The 25,386-nt window shown below is 37.3% G+C and overlaps 1 protein-coding gene across 2 annotated transcripts in view; it reads right to left on the bottom strand.

Annotated features, from left to right (window-relative positions):
• The window catches only part of PRKG2 (protein kinase cGMP-dependent 2), a 106,567-nt gene that overhangs the window by 6,433 nt on the left and 74,748 nt on the right, over window positions 1-25,386 (bottom strand). For both annotated transcript variants that reach the window (XM_028124225.2, XM_028124226.2), the window contains 6 exons: window positions 25,137-25,273; window positions 22,918-23,007; window positions 20,730-20,871; window positions 4,575-4,738; window positions 1,174-1,296; window positions 172-234 (listed from right to left, as the gene is read on the bottom strand). In XM_028124225.2, the coding sequence (XP_027980026.2) occupies window positions 172-234; window positions 1,174-1,296; window positions 4,575-4,738; window positions 20,730-20,871; window positions 22,918-23,007; window positions 25,137-25,273 (719 nt within the window). The remainder of the gene's footprint in view (window positions 1-171; window positions 235-1,173; window positions 1,297-4,574; window positions 4,739-20,729; window positions 20,872-22,917; window positions 23,008-25,136; window positions 25,274-25,386) is intronic.

Genomic DNA, 25,386 nt, shown 5'->3' with positions numbered 1-25,386 from the left:
TGAGACTGATTATTTTAACTGCACCTAGTAAAACACAAATTAAAAATAAAACACCAAAAAGGAAAAATTGAGCATCTGTAAAGGGGCTCTTGTGACCTACAACAAAAGCTTCAAGATTACATTTTTCTATAAATTTCTATTATTTTTCTGGGCCAAGCAATAGCTATGTACCTGTGTTTCTTAATGTCATTGATTCCATTCTTCAGATTTCCAAGTCTTTCTGTTGGATTTTGCCTAAAATAAAAATTTATTGAAAGGCAATTTATAATAATTATGCTTTGGTGAATTTTAAATTAAAATTTAACATTTTTTCTTTATGTATGTATTCATTCATTTGTTCAACAATATTCATAGGCCAAGCAGCTGAGTACAGGGAAATGAAAAACACATGCCCCTCTCCAGTATACACACACACACACACACACACACACACACACACACACACACACACTGGTGCTTTAAATGAGCTATGAATAAGGATGTTATCTTACCAACTTTGCTGACAAAAAACAGGGAAATCTTTAGAGAATCATTTACATCTGAGCTGGAATCTTAGAAACATGCAGAGATTTCTGTTGGCAACCCACAACTAGGTTTCATGTTCTAAATTTACTAAATGCTAATGCTTTAAAAAACAGTTCAAATGTGCAAAAAAAAAAAAAAAAAGAAAAGAAAACAGTGACAAAGTAAAGTTTAAACACAAACTCCAGAAGTCTTCTGTTCTCCAATATATTATTTTTAAGGGTAAATAGAAATTAGGAACAATTTAAAATAAGGCCAGAGAGGTACTGTTTTTTAAAATGAAGACTGACAGAGGGCAAGGAGTGACACTTTGTCACCACCACTGGTTTTCTCTCAAAATAACAAGGTTGTTAATTAATTACTCTCTTATTAAGCTAATGTTCTTTTGCCCTAATACAGATAAAGATGATTCCCAAAGATAAGCTGATTGATAACTACAGATCTCTTTTAAACTCTAAGTAGGTACTGTGATTCTGTAAAATGAAGTAAACTCAAACTCCTAGTGAAGAAATGATTTTCTTTAAATATAATTTAGTTACATAGAAAAGTACAAAAAGTAAATGCATACCTAATTTTAAATTGTGTGGACACAGAAATGAGAAGACTTCACACATTCCCCAAGAAGTAGGGGTTTTTAATTTTCATTCTCACCTGCAAAGCCTCCGAATCAAATCCTCAGGTCGTCTTGTGATCTTTCTGGGAAAATCCATTTTTTCAATTCCTTTGAGAATCAAATTGTAGGTCATCATTTGGTCAATCCCGGAAAAGGGAGGGCTGGAGAAAAGCCAAAATAGGACACTAGGACCAATGTGTCAGACACATTTACCACTGACTTTCTTACGTTTTCTTCCCTCCCTCCTTCCTTTCTCATTAGTCATTGTATTAAAAAATCTGGATATATGCTAGAAAATAATTTCATTGATTTCATATCACTTAACAAATGACACACATACACATACAGATGATTTGTCAGTTGGTGATAATCACTAAAAAGAAAAATCAAGGAGGGGACAGAGTGACAGAGAGAGGTGTGATCTTCTTAAACCTGGTAGATGGGAAAAGCCTCTTTCATAAGTCGACAATTGAGCAGTGGTATCAATGAAGAGAAGGTGGGAATGAGCCTCACTATTATCTGTAAGCAAAAGATTCAGAGACAGCAGGTACAAAGGCCATAAGTCCAGAGTGGCATGGGTTGCTCTGGAAACAATGAGGAGGGGTGGGTTGCTGGGGGAATGAGTAAGGAAGCAGGAGAGGGGTGGAAGTGATGAGGGCCATATCATGTGAAGCTAGTGGATGATGCTAACGGCCTAGGAACGTACTCTGAGTCAGACGGCGGAGTTTATAGCAGAGTAAACTTTTTAAGAAAAAGTGTGTCAAAAATGACCTTTGACAGTGCTAGCAGTGGGGGAAGGAAGGCCTGGTGGCCTGAACTATGATGGTAGAAGTGAAGATGGTGAGATGTGGTTGGATTCTGGATCTACTTAGATGGTAAAGCCAATAGGATTTGCCAATGTTGTGAATGTGGTGTGTAGGAGAAAGAAGGGATTCAAGAATGATGCCAAAGTGTTTTGACTTACGGAATGGAGCTATTGCTTACTAAGAGAAGAAAGGCTAGAGTGGGGGCCGAAAGTGGGGGTCCAGAGCATGTTATGAAATGTCCAAATGGAGTTAGGTTTTAAATGTCCAAATAGAGATGCTATACAGGCAGCTGAATTTGTGAGTCTGGCATTCAGGAAAGAGAGCTGGAGGTGTGATTGTGGGGTGTCATCAGACAGGATTTCTGGCCATGGACTTGATATCAGCTAAGGAGTGAGTAGGCAGAAAAGAGATCAAGGACTAAAGTGGCCCAATGTGGAGAGGTCAGGAGGATAAGAAGGATTCAACAATGAAGACGGAGATGGAGCCATCAGTATGGGAAAATAAATGAGAGAAAGGGAGGACCTAGAAGGCATGTGAAGAGAGTACTTCAAGGGAAGCATTGCTAAGGTGAGTAAGAAAGCTTTGGGAATTGACCACTGAATTTGGATAACGTTTTAACTCACATGCTTTGCTATTAAAAATACTTTATTCTGTTGTATCATTTAATTTGAAGATGACTTTCATGAACTACTCTGCTATATCTTGGCCATGCTTGAGACCTTTTGCTAGTGAGTTCCCACTCTCAGGAATAAACATGAAATAAAGTTGGTGCAACAATCTATGTCTTGCTTGTAAAGAAAATAAGATATGAAAAAATAAAAAAAGAAAATGAGGTATGAAACAAAAAGCATTGCTCTATTTTCAATACTTTTGTATTTACAGTTATGTTGTGTTTGTTGTGTTGTGCTGTGTTTTGGTTGTTTTTCTCATTTTCATTTACCTCCTGACTCTCTAGAGTTCAGGGCATTTAAAATTAACTTTTCTCATGCCCTACCCTGAAAACCTTTATAAGAACAATTTCTCAAGTTCTTGACAGTTCAAAGCCACTTTAACAACTCCAAGTTATTGGGGATCTCCTTTCCTTATTCCCTCACTTTATTTCTTTATTCCTTGTAGAAGCTTATTCCAGCTGATAAAGACTGAGTTCTATATTCCCTAGCTACCACACGATCCATAATGTATTTCTTAGCAATGCAGCTGACAAATTTTGCAGGGATGAGGAACACATTCTTGAAACAGAACTCCTTGTGTCCCAAGACAGTAAGCATCTTTCTCTCTGAAGGACGGTCTGGAGAATTTTCTATTCTATCCATCACAATCTTAAGCAATGACTATTTGAAAATGAATACAGATAATATAAAATAATCTTTCATATCTGTTTGCTCAATGTACATGGACAAAGAAGTTGAATATATAGCCACAGGTAACCAAACGTTAGAAATTTGCAGTATAAAAGTTCCAGGTCTTATGAAACTCTTTTTAAGTATGTGTTGAGACTTGAATCCCCATCAAAGGGCTCATTCCAGCATTTCATATGCCATTCCATAAGCAAATCTGCTCTGAAAGTAAGACTAAGAATATTTGCTTATAAAGGTTTGTAAGGATGATCAAAACAGTTGATGAGAAACAGAGGGAGAAAACTGAACTATATCCTGTGGGGATGTCCATGCATTACATTGAAAATGCATATGTATAGGCATAGGTGTGTAATGGAAAGTGTGTCATATTTAGGGTTAGAAGATCTGCGATCAAATCCCTGACCTTACGCAGGTAGCAGGTAGCTCTCTGTTCTGGCTGTCTAATCCATAACATTTAAGTCATAAAATAAAAAAATTCCTTCTTTAACTCCCACACAAATTCATAAAAACTAAACTAGAGAATACACATGTAAGAGCTTTGTAAACTGTAAAGTGCTTTACAATGTGAGGTAATAGTACATAGAGCCTATGTATGTATGTGTATATGCATGTGTAGGTGTAAATGCATGTGCACGTATGTGTATGCATGCACGCATGATGAATATTTGGGATCCTGGATTCATTAATATCGCCCTTTAATCCCTCCAGGGGCGACAATTCAATTTGAACTGCTAAACCTCCTGCTGTGTCTGGTCTCTGTTCATTAGCACCTTTACAAGACGGTTGACAAGAAGATTAAAATTTAAATCCAGCAATGTTCCTTTCTCTTAGGTTTTCTGGTTAATGATTTATTGGGAAGATAGAAGAATGCAGCTAAATTTAGCTTCACTGTTTAATGGATTTAATTGGAACATGAATACAATTTTCTCCATTACAAAAAATATATGTGAGAGGAAATAATAACAGCCCACAGCCTCAATTCTTCTCCTTATTCTTACAACGGAATTACCAAAACCTTCACACAGTTAACATGTTATCTATAATAACAGGCCTTGCCATTTTAGGTAAACCAAAGCAATTCTGTACTTCTTTCCTGTACCTTCTGGAATGTTTTCTCCATGTTATAAACCAGCAAGCAAGCTATATGTAAAATATACAAAGGGGAAAAGTCATCACACTTAATTGAAAACATTTCTAAAAATTAAACTCTTAAATTATATATTTTTTATCATTAGTAAATTATTTTCATACTTCTGTGAACTTGAAGGTACTTACTTGCCGGTTAGGAGCTCATACACTAGAATTCCCAGAGACCAAAAATCCACACTGAAGTCATGTCCTTTGTTGAGAATGACTTCAGGAGCTACATACTCTGGAGTTCCGCAGAATGTCCATGTTTTCTGTCCAGATCCTATTTTCTTAGCAAATCCAAAGTCAACCTGGAAAACAATGTCAAAGACATTTTCAGAGACCATAAAACTCATGTTCTTCTTTACGTCTCCCTCTAACTTCTCCTATCTTCTGTCTATACCTCCACCCTTCCTTTTTCACACACACACACACACACACACACACACACACACCACTGACCCTCTCATTTATTCTTTTGCAGGACCAGGTATAAATCTAGTTACAATGGAGAAAGTTCCATGCACACACCTCTATGCCCATGACACCTAGAAGATGAGAGGAATGGCTAGCGTAGACCATTACAACAAATGTAAAGCTCAGAGCAAGCAGACAAATAATTTTCTAATCAATGGTGGCATTCATTGGGAAGAGGAGAGAAAGGGGGACTGATCGACCCTGGTGCACTTTAAGCTCCATCATAAAAAGAAAAGTAATAGCCAAAATTGAGAGTTTGGGAAAGGGACCATTGTTGAGAAAAAGAGAGTCTTAAAATTCTGATCCATCTTTAAAAACCATGATGTACAATGTCTGCATCCTTTACATTCTGACATTCCATAGAAAAAGCCAGGATCACCTCTTCTCAACTTTGGCCAGACTATGGACACTTTGAATCCTTCTCCCGCAGGTCAGCTGTGAATAGCACCTGAATGACCTTATTTGTCCTGAAAAGACACAATCAGCACCACCATCGGCCAGGCTCTGTGCTAGGCTTACAGATACAGAGCTGCCTAGGAGAAACTCAGAGTGTTGGGAATACTTACACATATGCGATTAATATTATTTCATGTGATACATGATAGAGTAGAAGATTATGCATAAGGCCAAAAAACATATACTTCTGGAACATTAGGGAAAAGACCACTGGGGAAGATGTCATTAGGAGGTTGATATCTGAGCTTGGCCCTGAACGAGGATCAGGAACTCTCCTCGGGGAATAAGCTGGTGCTACCCTCATCTGTCTTTTCAGAATAGGCCCCTCCACTTCTCTGAGACTCTATTCAATGAACCAACTCTGTGCACAGAATAGAGACTGGCGAGAAGGCTGGAGCAACAGGAAGACTCACTCACTGAATGGGGGCAGTGTACATGACCGACATCCTGCCCTGCAAAACAAACAGTTGGTTTCTGTCCACAGGCGTTATTTAGCATGTACTTTTCATCTCCAATACATACAGGTATTATTTAAATAAAACCGCCCTTCACCTCCCTGAAGTAAACAAACGCACAAATTATACCTGAGCCTCAAGGTTCACATTTTAAGAGTTTCATTATGCACATGGGCTATCACAATAACATGGCAATGATATTGGGTAAAAGAATAAATAAATAAGGTTAACATATCAAAACAGGCCCTCACCTGAAAGAGTATGTCAATGAACTATAAAATGCAGCCCTCATTTATTTATTCGAATACTAATATTTAAAGTCTTTGTTTTATCTTAAAAAAATCTTAGAAATTTAGCTTTCCACTAATGCTTTTTAGTACTTATCATGCAACAGCAAGGATTTCCTTATTAGAAAAAGGGAATTTAAGCAGGCTAATTTGAAGTGGGATTTTACTGTTTTCTTTTATCTATACAAAATGACTCATAAAGATTTTATCTAAGGGATGGCTGGGGATACTATGAAACTAAAATTTGTAACCACCTGAGATTAGCTTATATACTTATTCCTCAGAGGAAGAACCAATATGAAAATCCTAGCTAATTTTATAAAGACTGAAATTTAAGAGACAAGAAAGCAATGCTTATAATTGCATTTGTGTGTATGCACATATGGAAATATTATATTTTGTTGTTTTATAATAGCCTTTCAACACTTTTTTTTTCATTGCATTTAAGTTTTCCTTTTAAAACTGATTGGGTGTTCATTAGATGCTTAGGAGAGTTTTTCTAGCTCTGAAAATGGTGAATTTTAATTTGAATAGCTGGTTTTGCTTTTGTAGTATTTAAATATTGACCCACACAGATGGCTATAATTATACTAAGATTTTAAGATTTATGAGAACTTACCACTTTTCTTTAGTCTAATCTTCAACTTTAGTCTAATCCATTTGGTCAGAGGAAATTGACACTCAGACCTATCCAAAGTCACATGCCTAATCAAGAAAGCCCCAGATCTTCTGATGTCAAGTTCTGTGTATTTTCTATAACCATTCACATCACCTCTGCCTTATACCACTGTGGATTCCACCACAAAGCTTCAGCCTTTTTTTTTTTTTTAAAGATTTTATTTATTTATTTGACAGAGAGAGACTCAGCGAGAGAGGGAACACAAGCAGGGGGAGTGGGAGAGGGAGAAGCACACTCCCTGCTGAGCAGGGAGCCCGATGTGGGGCTCTATCCCAGGACTCTGGGATCATGACCTGAGCCGAAGGCAGACGCTTAACGACTGAGCCACCCAGGTGCCCCAAGCTTCAGCCTTTTTAACACTATCTCTTCTAGGTCACAGAAATGTAAGTTCCTTCCTTCACTCACTGAATAGCTATTGAATACCAGTATGTACCAAGCACCAGTCCTCTCAGAGATAGCATTCAAGAGAAAGAGAACTAGCATAAAAATAGAAGATCATATATAATAGTGCCAGAGAGTGACATATGCTTGCCGAAACACATGGCAGAGTGGGGTACGGCAATCAATAGGAATTTTATTTTCAATAGGGTGACCAGGAAAGGGCTCTCTGAGGAGGTAGCATTTGAGCAGATTTCAGCAGGAATCTGACTGAAATAAGAAAAAGGGATCCATAAAAATCTGAGCAAGAGTGATTCTGACAGAGAAGGAGAAGCGTGAAGGCCCTAGCCTTTGGGAACGTGCGTGGTAAGTTCAAGGCTCGGCAAGAAGGCCAGTGTGGCTGGGCCACTGTGTGTGAGGGGAAGAGAGACAGGAAGCGAAGGCAGATTAGGTACTGGTCTGGTAAACACCAGAAAGAACTTGTTTTTTTTTTTTTTTGTCTAAGAGGCCACTGGAGGATTAAGAGAAGGTTATACATGTCCTGAATAATGTTTTAAAGGATCATTCTAGAAGGCAAGAAAATATTCCCATACTTTTTTTAAAAAAAAATTCTACTCACAAAACTGAGCTTTCAGGAAGAATATCCAGAGAAGTTACACACAGGTTTTCTCTTGTCTCTATTAAATTTCCATTATGAAAAGCAGCTTACATGATGTTGAGAGTTTAAAAACATCAAGTCTCCAAAGATTTTAATGAACTAGAAGGTTTTTAAGATGCTTCTAAATCTGCAGTGGTGATTGCATCATTCAGAAATAGAAAAATTAGCATTGTGGCTTGCTGGAGCCTGTGTCCAGTTAGTATTAGCTTTTTCCCAGAAGTTTCTCTCTGGGTCAGTAAATTTGTCAGCTATTGGTTCTCTTGGTCACATAAAAAAAAATGGATACAAAATGACCAGTCTAATTAAGCCAAGTGAGTCATGGGGACATAACATTCCAAAAAAATATTTATGTGGAATTTTCAGAGCACCTACTTTGCCCAAGTCTAGACAAGGGTACAGTGGAATCTGTTTATCCTGTCTGCAACAACCAAAGATGATTTCATGTCCTTGTGATACTAACGTCCATCCACTAAAACGGGCAACAGTGGATGGCTTCCACTGGATGGGAGTGAGGGAGGCTAAGGTATGCGTCTTTCATGGCAACAACCCATTCTTTATTCACCCAAATACTTAGTGCATTTACTCGGAAGTGGGCAAGTTGAAGGGGAGCTCTGCATGCAAGAGCACAAACTGAAAAAACTTTTTGGACACTCATCTCCTATGCCACCACCTCTCTGAAGCCTTCCTTGGATTTATAGAACCAATTCCTTTCTCCTCTGAGGTGTTTAACACTGTTTATATTCCACAGTTATGTTGTCCCTTGGGGCAGCATCCTCTAGTTGTGTGTGATTAAATCTAGCTCCTTGAGGAGAAGCATTATATCCTATTCATTTTGTAACCCCTACAGCATTTGCAACACAGCAGATGTTCAACACCTGTTTGGTGAAAAAAATTCTGAATGAAGAGATAACTGTTAACATCAGTTTCGATAAGATATGTAAATGCACATGTATATGTATGATCTTCACAACAGCTTGGGGAGCAAGCAACTGTTATCCCGATGTTAAAGAGGAGAAAATTAAAGTCTAGTAAGGTTGTGGATTCGGGAGGTGAGACTTGAACCAGGTTCCAAAGGGAACCTTCCCATTATATATAAATCGATGAGGAAGTAGAAGATTTTTAAGAGAAAAGAAGCAACATATATTCAGCACATTGGTGGGAAAAGCTAAGCTAATAAGTACAGCTAATAATGGTCTAGCAGAAAGAATATAGTGGGAGCTGATAATTACTTTTATTTGTCAAGTTAGAAAAAAACCTGAAACATAAACTAATGTGACCCATATGCAGGTTATAAAGCATGAGCATAAAAGCACGCCCCATAGCTACTGCCGGGTTAACGGAGCAGAGCCAATGCAGAGCCCTGTGTGCTCCTTCCCTGGCGTCCTACTGCACACTGCCAAGAGTCACCACTCCCCTGACTTTGGTGTTCATTGGGTACTTGCATTCCTTTCTAATTTTACCACATATTTCAGATCCTTAAGTAAAATAAGTTCTCGTTTTTAAAAACTCCAGATAAATCTTACATCTATTCTTGGGCAAACTGCCTATTTTTGTTTAAAATTATCTTTGTGAATTTAATTGATATCAGGGTACATTTATTTTCACTGCTGTTTCATACACCACTGAATTAACATGAAATGATTTTTTCTGTCCATTATGCTGTTGATGGGCATTTGCCTAATATCTAATTGTATGCTATCACAAAAATGCTTCTATTAATATCATTTTCCATATTACCTAGCAGAGGTTTATGTAAGATGGTAGAATTACAAGATCAAAGATGCAGTGTCTTCAATTTTACTACACATTGTCAAATTACTTTCATTAGGGATCAGACTGCACTACCCACCTCCTTCCCCAGCAGTCATGCACAGAGTTCCAGTTGCTCTACATCCTTACTATCCTTTAGTGATAACAACTTTTATTTTTGCCGTTTGTAAGTATTAAATCACTGCGGTTTTAATTTACATTCCCCCCGCATTAGTAATTAATGTGAAGGATAGCATTATAATTTGGATATCTGAGAGAATTTCCTCCCACCCTCTTCTTGTTTGCTTTCAGAAATGTCTCTTGGCTAATTCTTGGCTCTTGGTTAGTCTATATAAACTTTAGAATCGGTTTGCCAAACTTCATGAAAAGCTTTGCTGGAATTCCACTGAAGTGTATCTAATCTGTATATGATTTTGGAGATTTCATATCTTTGTGATGTTGAGTCTTGCTATTTTGAAACGTCTACATCTTTCTGATTTAGGGTTATGCTACAGTGACTGTTGAACAAACATATCTAAGAAAGTATAAAAGCTTAAATTCTACATTAATTTACTTCTCTTCTCATAATGAATTTTCTTGAGCAGTAGGGGGATCTCTAAGCAGTGGGTCAGGGACACAGGCTCCTTCCATTATCTTTTTTTAAAGATTTATTTGAGAGATTGAGAGAGAGAGAGAGAGAGAGAGAAAGAGAGCGTGCATGATCAGGGGGAGGGGCAGAGGGAGAAGGAGAACTAGAGATGAATCCCAAGCAGAGTCCCTGCTGAGCACAGAGCTCGACATGAGGCTCAATCCCAGGAGCCTGAGATCATAACCTGAGCTGAGATCATGACCTGGGCCGAAATCAAGAGCCAGACACTCACCCGACTGAGTGACCCAGGCACCCCTGCCGGGCTCCTTCCACTTTATGGCTCTGCCAACTTTAAATCTCAGTATTTATAAGCCGCAAGTCATAAAGACTGGGTGGAGATCATCTGTAGAGGTCGCTATCACCCAGGCCTGATCGTGGTACACAAGCATGTCAGCTCACACTTCACTAGCTAGAACTGCACCACTGGGCCACAGTCAGCCACAAGGAAGAATGGGGTATGTTGTCTAGCTCTGTGCCCAGAAAAAAGAGAATGAGACTATTAATCTACATGTTTTTAATGTCTTTCTATAAATTCGTCTATGTTTCTCAATAAAACTCTTACTTTTTTTAGATTTATTCCTAGATACATTGTATTTTTATTTCTATTATGTAAACATATATATATCTGTATGCTTTTTAAAAGGGTATTTGTATTCCTATTTATCAACTACGTTTCTGATATTTAAAAATACACTGAGTTCTTATATTATTAATCTTATATCCAGCAATCATACTAAACTCTTCACTTAATTTTAATAATTTGTTGTTATATTTTAGATTCCTACATAATCATATCACATAGGAAAATAGGTTTTGTTGTTTATGTCTCCATCTTTCTTCTAATTTTATTTATATCTTCCTGCATTGGGTTAGAACCTCCAACAAAATATAGAAGTGCTTATTTCACTGACTTTTAAAAGTATACTTCTAATGTTTCATCGTGTTGTACAGTGTTTGCTCCAAATCCTTGTTAGGTATCTTTCATTGGGTTAATAAAATTTATTTCTATTCCTGGTTTGCTAAGATTTTATCATAACTGAATGTAGAAACATATCAAAATTTTCTTTGCATCCATTGAGGTGATTAAAAAATTGTTTTTCTTTTTTAATCTATTAAAATGGTGATTTGGTTTAATAGAATTTTAAATGTTAAACTATGCTTGAATTCCTGAGATAGATCCAATTTTGTTATGATGTCTTGTTACAATTTATAGTCAGTTAGCTAATATTTTACTTATGATTTTTACACTAAATTTATGAGCTGGATGGGACATTAATTGGCCTTCCCTAGGAGTTTCCTTTGGAGAATCAAGTTTACAGTAGCCTCACAGACTAAGATGGAAATTATCTCTTACTGCTTTCTGAAGAAATTCACATCTGATTAGTGTTATAAGTCCTTGAAGTGAATTCTCTGGATGTTCAGCTATAGACTATGTCTGTACAAGATTCCTATGTCAAAGCTCTAATCCCCAATATAATGATATTTGGAGGTGGGGCCTTTGGGAGGCAATTAGGCCACAAAGGTGACATCCTCATGAATGAGATTAGTGTCCTTATGTAAAGAGACACAAGAAAGATGATCTGTCTGCCAGAGGACAGTGTGAGAAGACAGCCATCTGCAAACCAGAAAGAGCCCTCACTGGAACCTAAAGATGTATATGATGTCACATATATATACTCACATGTATAGTATATACATAAATAAATAGATATTTCACAGATAGTAGTAAAGTTGCCCAAATACTTTCTAATCCACATAAATCTCTACTTTAACTGAAATGATGTTCCTTCATAATAGTATTTATCTGTACCTCTTCTCTGTTTTCTTTTGAACAACATTTCCAGTTTGTTACTTTTATTAGTCTTTTCAAAACATCAACCTTTGGCTCTGTATTCCTTTTATTTCATCATATTTTATTAATTAATATTCTTAACTTCCCCCCCATCTTTTCTTTGGTTTTATTGTTTCTCCCATTTCCATCTTCTTAAGTTAAATGCTTAGCTCCTTAATTTTTAGCCTTTTTAAAAATTTTTTAAAAAAACTTTTTATTTATTTATTCATGAGAGAGAGAGAGGCAGAGGGAGAAGCAGGCTCCCACGGAGCAGGGAGCCTGATGCAGGACTCGATCCCAGGACCCTGGGATCATGACCTGAGCCAAAGGCAGACGCTTAACCATCTGAGCCACCCAGGTGCCCTTTCTTATTTCCTAGTTGAAACATTTAAAACTATAAATGTTACTCTATCATTTTAGTTGCAACCACATGTGTTCATATGTAGTGTCTGTTCTGCAGTTCAGTTTTATAATATGAAAATTTCTTCTTCATTGATTGATTTATTTTGAAATATCCTTAAAATTCCAGTGAGATGAGTTATGATTTTTGTTAGTGGTTTCTTCCTGTTTTTTTTTCTTTCAAATTTTGTTTTTAACTTCTAACTTAAATACACTGACATCAGTGAACAAAACCTTTATGCTCCTATTTTGGGAGCAAGGAGGAAGCTGCCCCTCTGACCTTTCATTCATTCTTATATGCTAAGCAAATTTCTAAGTCTGGCAGTAAACACAATATAGCATGGTTTCTGCCCTCATGGGGCTATTAGAAAAGAAGGGAAGATAGGTCATGAAGAAGCAGGCAATAATATCAACATTTAATATGTTCTACATTGTATTTTCTTACATAATGCTCACTATAGGATTAAAAGTTCCTCTATTACCACATGAGAGGTATTACTCCCATGAGTTAATAGAACAACCATATAGAATATTTACTGATGAGTGATGAGTTAATAGCATGACCATATAGAATGTGTATTGATTTACTGGATTATTACCAAGTTTTCTGCTGAGCAAACCCAAGAAGGGAAACCACTACATTAATTCTGCTTGGGTTGAGAACAAGGTGGATTTTTCTTTAAACTCTTTAAGTATTGTCCTACACTTTATTATTATCCTTGATTCATTCATGATAACCAAAAGAAACACTCTTAACCATTATTTCCTACATCAGCTTTTCTCGGCCTTGAAAGTGGAGAAAGATTCAGGAAATTATTGGATGGGCGGGTGAGAGATGGCAATGTGACGTTCTTTTAGTAATCTGCTAATCCTTGATCTCCTCTCAGCGTGTTTACTGATAGAGACACCTTGGACCAGCCAGGATTCATTGGGAAACAAATCTGGCTGGCCATCTCAATTGTGAATTGGGAAAGAATTGTAGAATGAAGTCTTCACCCCACACTACAAACTCATCCTCTGTAATTATCATAGAAAGGCACATCTCTACAGCTTCTAGAGAGACACTTCCAAAACCCAGACCTTTCTCTTACATGGGTCTTTTTCCCCATGGTTTCACTGGTCATGCTTTGCTGGTAAAACAAAACAAAACAAAAAAACAAATAAACAAACAAAAAAACACTGTTCCTTTCTTTCTGTCCTTAGATATCTGATCCCTCACAGATATTGCCAAGAAATGATGTAGGAAGATGAAAAACACCATTTAATCAAAATTGGTGAATGAGGCCAAGTTCAGCCCTACATGAAGTCTTTCACCCTTGAAGACTTGACATCTGAGGCTGGACAGCCCAGTGTCCATCACCCAGATGTGCATTCTTGCTGTGCTGTCACCAGGCACCTCCACCACCCCCATCCTTACTGCAGTCCCCTCAGGAACTCTCAGGGGAACAGCCTGGCCGGGCCGCCAGCCGGCAACCCAATTCCTATTTCTCATATTTGCTGAAACTTGCTTATGGCCCTAATGGATGATCACATGTCGTTAATTTGTATTCTTCAACTCTTGGGAACAATATTCTATAAGCCCATTAGATCACGTTTATTAATTGTGTTGTGCACATCTTCTAAAGCTTTAGTGCTATTTGGTCCGAATGTTCCATCAATTTCTGAGAGAGGTGTATTAAAATTTCCTACAGTGGTTCATTTCTCCTTATTAGTTCTTTCAAATTCTGCTTATTTTTGAAGCATTTTAGTAGGTAAATGAAAGATCAGGATTTTTATATCATGTTGGCAGAATGAAAGGATAACACTTTGTATCTCTAGCAACACCCCTTCCCTGATAATTAAACCAGCATTTCAATTTGTTGACTATTTCCTAGACATATTTTTTCTGTCCTTTTTCACTTGCACCTTTCTGCAGCCTCGTGCTTTAGGTATGTCTCTTGTAAACATCGTATAGCTGGTTTTTATTTTCTAAATAAAATAAACATTTGACAATCTTTGGTTTCGATCTGGAGAGCTGTCTACGCATGTTAGATTTGTTTCTGTTCTCGGTGCGTTTGCTTTCTCTTGGATTGTTTCCTAGGTTTTCTGTTTCTCTCTTGCTGCCTCCTTTGAAGATGACTGACATTTTCTCCTACTTTAATTCCAATTATACCAACTCCCAGTTTTCATGTCGCTGCTGTTCAGTTATTTAGCGTTTTCTCATTTTCAGTACTAGATAGCAGAATGAGAAGGATCCCTGTACACCATCACTTGAAGAGATTTAACATGTTTACCATCTTTCTAAGGTTGCATCTCAGAGGATCATTTTTCAACTCCCTTAAACACATCCTTTGTATGAAGGTGGTAAACACCCTTCATCCTTGTTTGAAAATGGCTTTGTTTTGCCCTTTTGAAAGATAGTTTCCCTGGGTTTACAATTCAAGCTTATTAGTTATTTTCTGTCAGAATTTTAAAAATACTCCTCCACTACCTTCTGGATTCTCTTGTTGCTATTGTGATGCCAACTGAAAGCCTAAGTTTTACTCCTTTATACGTAAACTGTCTTTTCTCTTTGACAGTTTTTAATACTTTGTTTTTGTTGTCCCCTCCCACAATAAATCTCACAGTAAATTAGGGCTGGCCCTATGTGACCAACATAGTGGATATAGTGGAAGCACTGAGATGCGACTCTGAGGGTAGGTCTTAAAAGGCATTGTAGCTTTCCCTTGGATGACTCATTCTGAGGGAAGCCAGCTGCCATGCCATGAAAACAGTCAACCTCTAAAGAGGCCCATCATGCCCCCAAATAACAGCCAGCATCAACTTCCCAGCTATATGAGTAAGTGACTTTGGATTCGGATGTCCTGGTCAAGCCCTAGACAAGCTTCCAAGTGACTAAAGCCCCAGCCAACATCTGACTGAAAATTCATGAGAGACCTCAAGTCAGAACCACCCAGCTGAACCACTCCCCAAATTCTGACCCACAGAAATGGTGAGAGATCATAAATGGTTCTTGTTGTTCTAAGCCAATACATTTTGGAGTGATTTGTTACCCAAAGATAGGAGCCACAACAAATACAATTTGTCCCAGATGGGATTTGTTTGGGTTCCTTTATCTGATGATTGTTGTTTCTTGTAATTCCCAAAAAATTCTCAGCCAGTATTCTTTAAATACTGCTTTTCCCTCATTTTCTATATTATTTTTATCCTGGACTCTGAATTATAGTTTTAAGAACTTCTCACTCTGTTCTCTTATTTTTCACCTTTTTTTTGGTGTCTCTATGCTACATTCTGTGTAAATTACTTAAATTTATCTTTTGGTGAACTGATTTTCTCTTTATTTGTCAATCATCTGACATTGAACCTACTACATTTTTCAAATTGATGTGTAATTTACACACAATAGTGTGCATAGACTTTTGGCATACATTTGAGTTTTGATGCAGATTATACATGTAACCACAACTACCATATAGTCAAGATACAGACACGCTCATTCGATCAGAAAGTTCCCTCATGCCCCTTTCCAGTCGAATGCCTCTCCCGGGAGCAGCCATTGTATTCATTTCTACCATGGATTCTAGAATGTCAATAAATGTAATCATACAGAATATACTCTTGTATCTGGCTTCCTTTGCTCAACATAGTTTTTAGAATTCACTCACATTGTTGCTTATTGTAATTCATTCCTTTCTACTGCTGAGCAGCATTCCATTGCTGAACATACTGCCCCCATGTTTATACATTTAGTTGCTGACGGATATTTGGGCTGTTTCTGATTTGGGGACTTTTAGAAATAAAGCTGTGATGAACAAGATTTTGGAAGACATGATTTCAGTTTTCCTAAATAAATACTAAGGAGTGAAGTTTCTACCTGGAAGTTGAATTTTTTTGTTTTAGATTAGGTGTATGTTTGACTCAATATAAAACGGACCGACTATTCTTCAGTTTTCTTTCTCCACTAGTAATTTAGGAGAAAGTCCTCACCTACACTTGGTATTGTCAGTCTTTTAAATTGTAGTCATTTTAGTGGCTATGAAATGGTTCCTCTTTGTGGTTTTAATCTGCATTTCCTTGAAAATGACTTATTAATGACTTATTAATCATTCCTATGTCTTCTTTTGTAAAGTGATTTTTCAAGATCTTTGACCATTTTTTTTAAATGGGTTGTCTTTTTACTATTGAGCTGTAGGAGTTATTTGTATATTTCCCAATACAATCAAGTCCTTTGTCATATAAATATGTACTGCAAATATTTTCTCCCAGTCTATGACATGACAATTCATTCCCTAATGTATTTTAATTATCAGAAGTTTTTAATTTTGATGAAGTCTAATTATTATGGACTGCATGTTTCTGTCTCCCCAAAATTTGTATGTCGAAACTCTAATCCCCAGTGTGATGGAATATGGAGGTAGAGCCTTTAGGAGGTAACCAAGCCATGAGGTCAAGCCCTCATGATGCGATTAGAACCCTTATAAGAAGAGAGCTCCCCCCAAACTCTGTGTGTGTGTGTGTGTGTGTGTGTGTGTGTGTGTGTGTGTCTTTCTCTCTCATGTGAAGGAATGAAAAGGCAGCTCTCTGTCAGCCCAGCAGCAGGTCCTGACCAGACAGATACCAGATCTGCCAGCACCTTGATCTTGGACTTCCCCGGGTTTAAAACTGTGAGAAAAAAATGTTTATTATTTAAGTCACCCAGTCTATATTTTTATTATAGTAGCCTGAAATTTTTATAATTAATACAAATTAATACTATTTGTATTCTAAGAAACCTCTGCCTACCCCATGTTGTGAAAATATTACCGTATTACCATCTTGAGTTAATTTTTCTATATTGTGTGAGGTGGGAGCAGGTTCATTTTTTTCCCCACATATGCATATCCAGTTGTTTCAGCATCGTCTATTGAGAAGACTGGCTCTTCCCTTTTTGCTAAAAATCAGTTGATTCTATGTCCATCTCTGGACTTTATTCTGTTAGATTATGCTATTTGTCCTGTTATGACACTGCCTTGATTACTGTAGTTTATAGTATCAGATACTATAAATTCCTCAATTTTGTTCTTCTTTTTTCAAAGTGGTTATGAACTTCTCTAAACTCTGAGTTTCTGTGTAAATTTTAGAGTAAATGCCTCAGTTTCTAAAAATGCACCTGCTCTAATTTATATTACAATGACCTTAAATCTGTAATTAATCTGGGAAGAATGGACATCTTATCAAATATTGAGTCATCCAATATGTGAACACAGTATGCCTTACCATTTAGTTATATATTTTTACTCAGTAATATTTTGTGGTTTTCAGTGTGGAGGTCTTATACATTTTTACACGTTAAATGTATTCAAATTTATTTTATAATTTTTGATGTTATCATAAATAGTATTTTTATTTCATTTATAAATATTTACTGCTAGTAGAGAGGAACAGTTTTTATTTATACATTGACTTAAGTGACTTACAATTTTATTTATGTATTAACTTTGTACTGGTAATCATGCTTATTTCTTCTAGTACTTCTTTGGTAGATCCTTTAGGTTTTTCTACATAAACAATCATGTTGTCTGAAAATAAAGACAGGTAACTTCTCCATTTCTCATCTTCTCATCTCATCTTTCATTTCTTTTTCTTGGTTTATTTTATTGGCTAAGACCTCTGTTATAATGTTGAAAAAAGTGGAAAGAAAATATTCTTACCTTGTTCACAATCTAATGGGAAAATGTTCAATATTTCACTGTTAGGTATGATGTTAACTAAAGACTTATCCCCATGCCTTATACAATAAGGTGTGTCTTGAAATGAATAGTTTAAAACAGCTGTAGCAATGTGGATTTTTCATCCAGCATGGTTCCCTTTTCTCAAGGTTTAAATGTCTACTTTTTGTTGCTCTCTTTCACATGTTTTTACACATATATTATAATTAATCTCAGCAAGATTAGTCCAATGGAAGCTGCTCCATTAATGAGACTTCCTTAAATATATAATTTCAATTATTATATTCTTAAGTCTTTAATAGAAGTTTTATTAGTTTTTTTCTAAAACTACTAGATTTTTTTCCTCTGTTCATTACTCATTTGTCATTCCCTCTCTTATTTTTAAAAGGCGTGTTAGATGGATTTATTTTACATTTTGTATCTGATTACTCCAATAATGAAGCACTTATTTGCCTGCCAAATAATGCTCATGGTACTTTTTTTTCCCTCATATATACTTTTTGTTTTATTTTTTTTAAATGTGAGCTCATGTTCTCTGGGACTTTATCCCTGGGAGTTCTTTGTATTCTGAGTCAAGAGTACCTTCGTCCAGACAGAATATACACTGATTCTTGAAAAGTTGGGCATGCTATCAACATGAATCCATTTTCAAGTTCTTGCGTGGGGAAGAACTTTCCATCTTTGAAGACTGAACACCCAACCTCCATGAAGACGAGCCTATGGCCGAGAATTCTTAAAGGAGACTCTTTTGCTCCTCTACCAAGAGCCCAATAATGGGAAAAGCATGTTTTCTTGCAAGTACTCTGTCTTCATAAATTAGATCTTTTTTCTTGCTTTCCATTTTCCTGAGAGTGTGATCTGTGTGATTCCTGGCTCTGGAAAATGTTCTCTGATTCAACTTCCCACACTGCCCAGGTCCAAAACTAGGTGCAGCTACTAAAATCAGACCTCTGAGCCATCTTGGATTGCTGGGTGCCCACAAGACAGCAGCTTCATTGTTTGAGATCTATAGGCTATACTCCTCCTCAAGCATGGTTCCCAACTGTGGAGGAATACCAGTGTTGTCTTATAAAGTCAGCCATGCATGTAATACAGCTTTTTCATGTTTCATCCAGTATTTTTAGACATTTGGTAGTGAGAGGATTTCAGTATATCTAGTTTGATATATAGCTAGAAATGGAAAGATTCAACATTTACATTTTAATCTCTAAAGGCTTTAGTTGTCATTCTTCATTTAGCTCATTGGCAAATGAGTTAGCTGGATGGATAACCACTGGCTAACAGGGGAGATATTTATGGACCCCCATGGCTATTAATAATAAATATGCTATCCGATTTTTAAAAAACAGCTCTGAAAAAAAAAAGGAATGAACCTAATGGATAGTCTGCATCCCTCATGATGGTTTTAGTTCTAGAAAATTCCAAAGGGTTTCCCTAAATAGCTGTAAGAGGCATAGCCAAAGAAGGCATTGTTGAGAAGAGGAGGGATTGAGGCCTGTGTTACTACCTCCCCAGTTCTCAGAGCTACCTTTCACAGATAAAATAAAGCTTGAATGGATCAAAATGTTTCTTGGAAGTTCACTAGATTTCACATGAAAGGACTTATTTTACCCCTTTACCGTGGAGAGAAATTGCTTGGCAATTACACATAATAAGTTTAATTCCTAAAGCTAAATTACCCACTATAACATATGGATGATAAAACCTACCTCATCAATTGTTAAATATATTAATTGCAAAATGTTTAGCACAGATCTTGACACATAACACACTAAACTACTTATGAAGTGATAGCTAGTATTAATTTCATGTATGAAAGTCCTGATGTGAGAAACTTTTAATATCTTTGTAAATGTTACATTCAGAGATGGTTTTATGTCCTTGACATACTGACAAGATAAACTCAAGAAAACTCAGCTTGAGCACCCCATGTGGATGGGGTTCCGTCGAAAGTGCCTTGGTTTCTCCCCTCCATGACAGCCCAGTTCTCTTAGAGTTTCGCACTGAAAGTAAATTTATGTGACTGGTAGTATAACCGCAAGGGTATGCATGGTAGGCATCAGAGGATTACAAAGATGGATAGCAAGGAAAGTCTCTGTCCTCAAAGAGCTTCTAGTCTAGTGTTGTGATTCTCAGCCCTGGTTGTGCTTTAGAATCACCTAGAAAGATTTAAGAAAAAAAAGCGTACCAACATTCATATGTGTATTTTCCTCCCTATACTGACAGTGGCTATCTTGGGACAGGAGACAGACTATCATCTTTCCTTATTCTTTATTATAGCCAGTCCCTATATGTAACAGTAATGCATTAAAACCTATTTAAATATATTAAACAAAAATATTAACAAAATTCAATATTAAAGGCATTCTATTGTGTGAATCCTTAGTTGCAGTCACCAATATGGTTGAAATATTAAATTCCTACGCCAAAAAGAATATGCTCGCAACACTTCCCCGTGTTAAGGGTGCCAATGTCACAGGCCCTACCCCACCACAGTGAAAATAGCAGGTACCCCCAAATTAAAAGCAACATGCAAATATGACACAACTTTGTATTTAGAAATATCTCTTATGATACTGTTACAGATTTTTTCTTACCAATTTAAGATAACCTTCAGCATCTAGAATTAAGTTTTCTGGTTTCAGGTCTCTGTAGATAATACCTAGTCGATGCAGGTAATCAAACGCTTCTGTCACACAAGCAACGCAGAACTTGGAGGTGGGTTCATCGAAGCTACCTCTGCAATGAAATCATTTTCCCTCTTAATACTCTAGACACATATATTTATTGTCTATTCCAGGTGTCAGTTATTGCATTGGTAAACTTACACAATATAAATGTTTTGGAGGGCATCAACACTAAAAAGTATTTCGTACTGCCCATGAATTAGACTGATGATGGTAAAGAAATTTAGGGGGATACTTGAGGCAAATGGAGAAGTACTTCACTCAAGTTAAAATGTCTCCATCCCAATAGTTTCTGGTAATCGTATATGGATACATAAAATAGAAACATAAGAAAACAAGACTTTTTAAGATATTTATGGCAAACTGGAGAAAATGCAACTATTTTAATGGAGAGCTTAAAGCAGACTTCTGTAATTTATTGCCTGACTAAAAAATGACTCAAGTGATCATTTTCATTTCCTGTTGGTATAGCATGTAACAATAACCCATGTAGAAATGGGGTCATAACTCTTTCCTGTTTGGGGCACCTTGATGATATTAGACTTGCCCTGTGAGGGCACTGCATATGGGTTTCCACACTGAGTTATTAAAAAGTGGTGGTGATTTGCGGCGTGAAGTCGTGGAAGCGTATGGCTTTGGAGTAAGAGAAACTGGCTTTGACTCCTGCTTCTTCCACCACCGTATCCTCGGGCAAGTTGTGTGGCTGTTCTGAGCCTCATTTCCCTATTGGTAAAATGGGTTTACTACTTCCTGAACGTGTTGTTTTGAGAGTCAGACACAGTGCCTAACAGAGAGTACCAACTCCCCTTTCTAAACAGATCTGCATGTTGAAGCAAAGGTGGAGGAAGCAAATGTTTCTGTAGGTATCATGCAAGTCTTTGCATCCTGCTGGGTTCTCCCCATTCAGATCCATCCAACAACATATTCCTGACACAATGCATCCATCTCTTCGCAGATGCTCAAAGGTCTGCCATTACCTAGGTCTGGGATTCTCCACCACGAATGCACATTAGAATTGCCGGAGAGGTCATTTACTAGACCCCATCCAAGGTGAACCAAATCATAACCTCTGGCATTAGGGCTAGGCATTTTTACTTTGTAAAGCTCTCCACGTGATTGTAATGAGAAGCCAAGGTTGAGAGCCACTGGCCCAGGTAACACTGTCCAAATGTTTGGCCTGGCATTAACCTCCATAACCTCGTGCAAACTTAACTTCCTACCTCTTTTGCTGGCCTTGTCTTCTACTCAAATCCTGCCATGAAACACCCCCAAAGACACATAATCCTATCTCAACTTTCCTGTTGTATTTTACATCCCTTTCCCTTCCTTTCTGCCTTTCCAAATTTTGATCATCTTTAGAAGTTCGGTCCAGTCTTCCTCTTTTTCATCACAGTTTTATATCTTTCCTCTCCTCCGAATTTACAATCTGCAACACTCATTTGGCATTTAATTACAAATTGCCAACTTCTCCATCATATTTAGTTTTCACACTAAATAATAAAATGTTTTAAAACTGCACATCATGTTATCTACCCAATCTAAAACTAAATTTAAAATCTAAACTCACTGGAGGAAAAGTTTACTCTTTTTACCCCTCTGGTTAGGAAAGTTTACATTGTCTAGAACCCCTGCCCCCCGCAACTGTCTACGATGGAGCCTTGCATAGTGGTGGTACTCAGTAAACATCTGTGGTTTTGATTATGCAGAAACCACCCCTTTTGTAAAACTGAATCTTTGCAGGAGTCTCACTCCACTTGACCACTCCACACCCCTTTCTTCATTTCCCTTGTAGAGATTCAGAATCAGTAACATTTGGGTTTCCAGCTGTTCTGCCTTGCACTAACCATGTGACTCTCTTTCGAGGCCTGGGATTCTGTGATCCCTAATATGGAAATGACAGATTGCCTTATAGGGTGTCTATTGCATAAGTACAATGTTAGCTAAGAAAATACCACCATTACTATTTTATCAGATGATAATATTTTCTTAGGACCATTTCTTAATGACTTTCATTATGTCTCTTTAAATGATCGTGAATAAAGCATCCTTTAGACCAGATGTGAGAACACAGCTTAATGCTTATAATCCTTTTTCTTACCTGTCCCTTAATATACTCCATAGCTCCCCACCTAAGCAGGCCTCCAGAAGCATGTATACATACTTATTGTCCTTGAAAGTACGATATAATCTGTGAAGACACATAAAAACATGGTTATTATTAAAAATCTAGTTTTAAAAGCTTTTTAAAGTTGCTTAAAAACATCATCAATATCATTTGGAACACTGGTGCTCATCTCATTCCAAACATCCTCCAGCTACATGGGACCTCTCACCGAATGCTCTTTGATCTTTCTTCCTGCCTTGCTTTTGCACATGTTAGACTGCCCTCCTTAGACTGCCCTCCCTGCCACACAGACTGACCTTCTTCATCTTAGTTTCACCGTAACAGTGTCATCCATTCCTCAAGACCAAGCTCAGGAGCCCGATACAGCAGCTCATCTTTCCCCCTACTAAATATGGCCTCTCTTCCCTCCAAAAGTCCAGAGTTCTCCGCATTAGTCTCCTTTATGAGCTCCCTTCATGCCCATGTCTTATATCCTCTGGTTGGTCTCAAAAACTAGACTGTGAGACGGAGACCTATCAGTAGTAAGTTTAGCGGGTAGTGTACTTGGGAACAATCCCCTGCCCCAGGGGAGGAATAATACACACAGACACACTTGGGCAGCAGGAAAGTTGGTTATGATCGAGTTTCTAGTTTCAGGGAAAGCCTCAGCTTCAAGGAGCTCTGCCATCATTGGATGCAGGCTGTACCTGGAAACAGAATATGATCTTGGGCAAGGTGGCTCTCTTCGCCTGAGAGCAATGACCAGGAAAGGACCGAGCTAGAGTCATCAGTTGGCAACACTCCCAGAAGCTGTAGGAATGACAGCCTCAATCCTGATGTGGGAGGGACCTGGGCAGGGTAACTTATGTTAACACTGGGTGACAACAGGGCACCCAGATCGTGCGCAGACAGCAGAAGCAATCTAGCAAAGTAGCTCAGAGTGGGCTCTGGTTCCAAGCAGCTTAGTGTGGGCTCTGAATCCAAGCTGCTTAGGCTTGAATCCCTGATCGGCCATTTATGAGCTATGCAGCCTAGTTTTCTTATTGCTCTTGAGGACAAGCATAACATTTACCTCACTGTTATATCATAAAGATCAGATGAATATATAGTATTCATTTGATTTTCTATTAATTATATATTAATTTAATATATGTTATATATGTGTATACATAATATATAAAATAAATATAAATATAACATATTTTAAATATATATTAAACATTATATATGATATATCACATATATATTTTGCTTAGAATAGTGTCTGGCACATGCAAATTTCTCAATAAATGTCATTAACATTTATTATTATATTATTATTTCCTTATATGCCAGGCACTTTGCAGAGAGCTGGAAATGAGAATAGGAATAAAACCTAATTCCTGCCCTGAAGCTGCTCCTGATAGTTTGTTATGAATTATTGATGAAAAGGGGGGCATTCTGGGAACACAATTAATATAAAAATAATTAGATGACTCTATTGCTAGCATTGCCTGGGTTCAACTTTTTTAATGTTGAAAAAAATGGATGTGGGAATATGGATAGGCAGGAAGATTCTCTCAAGGCATCTGATCCAAAAACATAAATTCTATCCACTTTAATAAGGGCACTTTACCTCATCTGGAAATCACTGAAACTATACTCTTGGGCTATGATCTGTATGAAAATATGTCTCAACTGGCCTACACCACTAACTCATGAATTCACAAGTAAAGACAGCGGTGGCCTAGAATAACATAATTCTCTCCCAAACTCTGGGAAAGGATGAATAGTGACTATTAGGAGATGGATCTTTCAGGATCTGGGCATTGCTAGAACCAGGCTCTACAGGTCCTTGCCAGCTGACATGAGCCCAAATGCCACTTCTTGCAGAAATTCAACAGCAGTCTGTCCCCTGAGGGTTTCAAATGAATTATTTGCTTCCCAAATTCTGTAGTAGGTATGGATTAAATAATCAGTTCAAGTTATTCCACAATAATTTTATATTCTCTCTCTCTCTCTCTCACACACTCACACACTTTTCCTGAGATTTACTCAAGAATAAAAAATCTGAACTCTTGACTCCAGACTTCAAACTTCTAACATTTTATGTATTGTTGCCGTGACAGGGAGGGATGTCTGAGTACGGCCTCCTTTTCCTCTTCTGTTATCTTGCATGGAAACATTCAAAAGTGTCTACAATCCTAAATTCTGGGAGCCAAATGCTCACTTACTTCACGATGAAGGGAGAACACAACTCTTCTAGAATCCTCTTTTCTGAGTAGACATGCTCCTGTTGTTTTGTGTCAACTATGTGCTTCTTCCTTATACACTTCATAGCAAAAGCAACATTCTCATTTTTCACTTTAACCTATGTAAGAAGAGAAAGATCCCTCAAAATTAACTTACTGGAAAGATTTATAATACCTATATAAAACATGTTAACCAATGAAGAGTTGAACTTCTTTCACATTTAAACAGTAT

This window comes from Eumetopias jubatus, unplaced genomic scaffold (assembly GCF_037043125.1).
Source record: "Eumetopias jubatus isolate StellerSeaLion01/CBP00866 unplaced genomic scaffold, mEumJub1_p1.0 scaffold_2, whole genome shotgun sequence".
Taxonomy (NCBI): Eukaryota; Metazoa; Chordata; class Mammalia; order Carnivora; family Otariidae; genus Eumetopias; species Eumetopias jubatus.
Note: the sequence above shows the minus strand (reverse complement) of the source record. Positions and strands in the feature narration are given on the sequence as shown.